The sequence below is a fragment of the Morus notabilis genome, unplaced genomic scaffold, assembly GCF_000414095.1.
Source record: "Morus notabilis unplaced genomic scaffold, ASM41409v2 Scaffold294, whole genome shotgun sequence".
Classification (NCBI taxonomy): Eukaryota; Viridiplantae; Streptophyta; class Magnoliopsida; order Rosales; family Moraceae; genus Morus; species Morus notabilis.
In genome coordinates this window covers 301,335-306,355 of record NW_010365149.1, presented here as the reverse complement: position 1 = coordinate 306,355, position 5,021 = coordinate 301,335, and the positions used below count along the sequence as shown (strand labels likewise).

At 35.8% G+C, this 5,021-nt stretch overlaps 1 protein-coding gene across 1 annotated transcript; it reads left to right on the top strand.

Annotated features, from left to right (window-relative positions):
• The first annotated feature begins 1,086 nt into the window (after positions 1–1,086).
• LOC21394114 lies at positions 1,087–5,021 on the top strand. Its single transcript, XM_024171731.1, has 6 exons — positions 1,087–1,118; positions 1,288–1,566; positions 1,977–2,099; positions 2,192–2,250; positions 2,351–4,093; positions 4,812–5,021. Exons 3-6 carry the CDS (start codon positions 1,994–1,996, stop codon positions 5,019–5,021), a joined length of 2,118 nt encoding a protein of 705 aa, XP_024027499.1. The 5' UTR covers positions 1,087–1,118; positions 1,288–1,566; positions 1,977–1,993.

The window sequence follows — 5,021 nt, the reverse complement described above, 5'->3', positions numbered from 1 at the left end:
AACGAACTAAACATGTTATTAGTACACATGTTGACTTCTTAAAAATTGATATTCTAATATGTAAATTAAGGGAATTTTTATGATTGGACACTATTAGTATTTTACTGATAAATTAAATTAAAATTATATTAAATTAAAAAATGTATATATAATAGATAATTTTTAATATAAAATTTAACGGTGAAAAATAAAAAAACTAACAATATTTTATTTTCTTTATCCCCGTATAAGCTCCCATAAATCAAATCATAAATCAATAGATTTGATTTGATTTGAGGGTAATTTAAACTTTGAAAGTATCTGTGAATATTTGTTTCATTGGTTTAATTCAGTTTAGCTTAACTTAGAGGACGTTTGGTTTATGTATTCAGAATTATTCTCATTTTACGTGTATTTTTTGTGAGAGAAAACACTGTAGAGAATCATGAATCATGATTCAGAATCAGGGACGAATATAGAAAACAAACGCCCCCTTAGTTTGAACAGTGAGTACTATTTAAACTGACGTTTAGTAAGCATGTAGTTTGAATTATATTCTCCGCTTGAGCTGAGTTAAATGACTCAACTTAAAGTTTGACTCCCCCTTTAAATTGAACCGTTCAAACTATTTTTAAACAGTAAAAAGTATCAACTCTCTATATTTTTCACACCTACCAAACACAAATTTTATTTTTATTTTTTATTTAAATTAAAATTTTAATTACACATTTAAATATTAATTCAAACTATAATTTAAATCACACAATTTAAATTTTTTTATTTAAATTAATAAAATTCAATGGGCTTTAAATTATTAAAAACAGGAAGGTCCCAAGTATAACATTTTTAAAAAAGTTTTTTGATAGAGAACTTTGAAAAAGGTTGAAAAAACAGTTTCGAAGGTAAGGAAAAACCATATGGTGGGCCCAGAATCCAAATTCACTGCCCACGTGGCAGGACAGCAAAAGGGCTGGTAGTACTTAATGGCTTGGCAGTGAAGTTGTTTGAGAGAGAGAGAGAGAGAGAGAGACGTTTCATCTGCCTCGAAGGATTTTATTACTGTTCAGAAACAGACCCTTTTGATGATTGCCCTAAAAAAAAAAAAAAAACTCTTTCAAAAAAACCCCATTTGACCACTGGTGTGGCTCCATTGTTTTAATTCCTAGTTTTGAGTTTTCTCTCTCTTGCTTTCTTCTCTGCTGTATTTGGGCAATGCGCATTTATTCTTCGAACTCTTTTCTTTCTTTTTTTTTTTTTGACTTTTGAATTCAGATCTCAATTATTACATTGTCATTGTGTTTGGTTTAGGAAGTAACTCCAGGAAAGGGGAAAAAGGAGAGAAATTGGTTTGTGGGAAACTGAGGAATGAGGGTTTCCTGGCTGCAAAGTGTACGGTTGGGTTGATTGAAGAGTGCCCATTTGAAGGAAGTTACTTGTTTGTGTTTCTTCATCTTTTTCTCGCTGGTTTTACCAAGTTGGGTTTTTGAAGAAATTGCTACTTCTACAACTGAGAAAAGAAAAGGAATGAGCTTTGGATTCTGGAAAATTGGTTTTATTGATGAGAGATTTTGGTTGAAATGAGTCCAGGTAAGTTGTTTATTCCATTTCTCCATTTTTAGTGGGTTTCAAATTGAATGATTTTGCAGTTTTCTCTCTCTCTCTCTTATGGCTTTAAAAGTTGGTGTCTTTATGTCTAAACCTATTCAAATGAGCAGTGTAAGTAGTATTAACTATTAAATGCCTTTTTTTTTTTTGCATAATTCGAATCCTATGGGCTAGCTAATTTTTAATATACAGCTATTTATTCAGCCCAAAAGGAAAAAAAATTGATAATAAAGATATATGGTCTGATTTTCAATGTCTTTGTACCTTTGTAATTCAAGCATAACAGTATCTTACATAAATGCGGTAACGAGAATTTGGATATGGTTTTTTTTTTTCTTTTTTCTCTTTTTGTTGGTCGTTATTTTTAACTTGTAAATTCAAAATTGTATTAGGTTTGTAATAATAAAGTATGGAGGCTGAGAAGAAACGTTCAAAAGGAGGGTTTCTTCATTTGTTTGATTGGAATGGGAAGTCTCGGAAGAAGCTTTTTGCTAACAATTCAGAAGAGTTGCCTGGTATTATCTGTGTCCTTAAAATGAGGTGCTTCTTAGTTGATACATTGTTTGATTACACATTCTAAAATTTCCCCTTATTTTGTATCCTCAAGGATCAAAGCAAGGAAAAGAAGATGAGGAGAATTGTTCGAGGACTGTCGTTTACAATGCGGTAAATAAAGCGTTTATTTTCCTCTCATTATGTCTTATCTTTAGTTTTCTTGATGGTTTTTCTTTTCTTGTGTGGTTTTATACTCATGGTGTACTTCCAGGTGGAAGCGGATGAGAACGAAGCAAATTCGAGTAATAAAGGGAGCAGTGACTGGAATTCTGCTTCATGTGTAACCAGTGAAGATGGAAGTGGGGCTAGAGCCCCAGGTGTAGTTGCTAGACTGATGGGTTTAGATTCATTGCCAACTTCGAATGTTGCAGAGCCCTCTTCTAGTTCAGCCCCACTTTCTGACTCGTGCTCATTTAGAGCTTCTCATCATGACAAGAGTGGTTTGTGGAGTGATTTTTATAGGAGGGATTGTGTAAATGTGCCCAACAGACTCAACACATTTTCTAGGAATCAAGTAGAATCTAGGTCCCAGAGGCAGCAGAACAGGCCAATTGAGAGATTTCAGACCGAAGTTCTACCTCCTAAATCGGCTAAATCAATTCCAACCACTCACCATAAGCTATTGTCACGTATAAAAAATCCTGGGTTTGTTCCAACAAAAAATCAGACTAATATCATGGAGGCTGGTGCAAAGATAATTGAGGCGAGTCCTAGGGCATCCTCCAAGAGTAAAGTGTCAAGCATAGGGCCTTCTTTGGTTCCCTTGAGAATTAGAGATTTGAAAGAGAAGATAGAGGCTGCAAATAAAGCAACTGGACCTGAAAAATCCAAGGAAGCCAATGCTTTAAAACGTACTGGAGGACAGGACAGTAGCAAGACCCCTAATGGTTATGTGTTAGTAACTCAGGCTCCTATCAATTCTGGGAAACGGAATTTTAACAATGTCGGAGGCAAGGCTTCATCAGTGTCACTTGCTGTACAAGCAAAGACCAATGTTCAGAGAAGAGAAGGTTCAATTCCTGGTCGTAATAGGAACTTTATGAACCAGAAAGAGGTGAAGTCAAACTACATACCAAAGCGCCAGCCTAACTTGCAAAGATCAGAGCAGAAAAGAACTTCTCCAGAGAGCAGTAACAATGTGTTAAGGCAGAATAACCAGAAGCAGAACTGTGTATCTAATATGGACAAGACTGGACAAAATCTGGTTTCCAATCATCCAGCCAGAAGAACTAGGTCCTCTAGTGGCTCTGCTGAGCCAAGCAAGACTGTAAATAAGGTTGTTGCAAACTTCAAAACCAGATCAAAGAAGACGGGTTCTGTGTCAACTGCTAGTCAAAGAGAGACAACGGTTAAGAATGTCTCTAGGAAGAAACATTCTGTTTGTCAGGGTGTTCGTATGGAAGAAACTGCTGCTGGTGGTAGTAGTATACAGAGTAGTGAAGGGCAAAGGTCTATAAAATGTAATATATCTATAGATTCTTGCACTGGTATGAGCCCAGATAACAGAAAACCGGGAATAGATGTAATTTCATTTACATTCAACTCTCCCCTGAAAAAATCCACATGCGTGTCCCCGTCCTCAGGTCAAGCCATGATAATGGAAAAGAGATTTGGGATTAACTCCGTAAGTGACAAAGATCAGCCGCTTTATTCAAATGGCTTCGAATTGTCTTCTCCTGGATTCAATGTAATAGGTACCGACTCTTTAGGTGCTCTTCTGGAACAGAAGCTTCAGGAACTAACATGTAAAGTTCGGTCATACCAATCAAACCTTTTCAGAGAAGAGAGTTCTGCTCGTTGTGCATCTGCATCACAAGACTCCAATGTATTAAGAACCCCACCAAGGGGAAAGCAGGTTCAAGTATGTCTGCTTAGAGATAAAACTGATAGCATATACTGTTATGATTCCCCGTCCATTGATGGTCCAGTGGTTAATATGAACGGGCAGTGGCAGGTTTGTTTCTTTGCTTGTGCCTTTCTTCTGTAGTTGGTGTCCATTTCTTAGTTTCTTGTATTTTTTGTTAATATTCCGGCATCCAAAATTCTCCCTTCAGGACTTTTTATCATCTAGTAAGGAAAAAAAAATAAAGAATTTCTTTGGGAAGACAACTGGGAAGGTGGAACTTGAAGGGTTGTCTGTCACATGGAGAAAGTAATAACTTTTGTAGATAAAACGAGGCTCAAATACACATTTAGAAATTGTTTTCTTTTCTGGCAACTGGCAAAGCCTTATTAATAGGTGACTGCCACTAATTTTGAATTTGGTTTGAAACCTGTTAAATCACATATTATACATTCAAATTTACTGAGCTGTAGAGACGACTTGGTTCATTTCCTTAGCAGTTCATCGTACTGTTTTATTTAAACATCGGTCCACCCTCCAGAGGCAAGGTGATACGTTAAAGCTTAAAACATAGCTACTAGAACATATATGTTTATATATGCATGCATGTATGCATGTATTAGCAGTCGGCTATAGCACTCTATGAATAGACAATTCTTTTTTATTGACAAGTTCTTTGGATGAGTATTTTAATTAGTTAATAAGCTTTGCACTCTTTTTGGCATGGCTCTTTGATGATCGAAGCCGTGTTATTTTGTTACATTTCCCGTGTTTCAATGTCTTGACCTAGCACTCGCTAAACTGGTCAATGCATGCTGATCGCTTTTAGGAAATGGAAGAGTCTACCGGAAGCAGCAGCTATGAAACTGGAAAAGAATTAGAATATGAAGATGCTAGTCCAGAATCAAGTTTTGAACTCGCATTTGAAAGTGGAAGCTCTACAGGTAATAAAAGCTGTGCAAACCGTACTATTTTCCTTTCAAGTATCGATGAGCATAATATAGGTGTTTTCAAAGGTGTCTTTACGTTCTTTATTTAA

Coding starts and splice junctions, on each gene's coding strand:
- LOC21394114 (XM_024171731.1), top strand. CDS start 1,994: ATGGAGGCTGAGAAGAAACGTTCAAAAGGAGGGTTTCTTCATTTGTTT. Junction 2,251..2,350: donor GGACTGTCGTTTACAATGCG/GTAAATAAAGCG, acceptor GTGTACTTCCAG/GTGGAAGCGGATGAGAACGA. Junction 4,094..4,811: donor ATATGAACGGGCAGTGGCAG/GTTTGTTTCTTT, acceptor GATCGCTTTTAG/GAAATGGAAGAGTCTACCGG.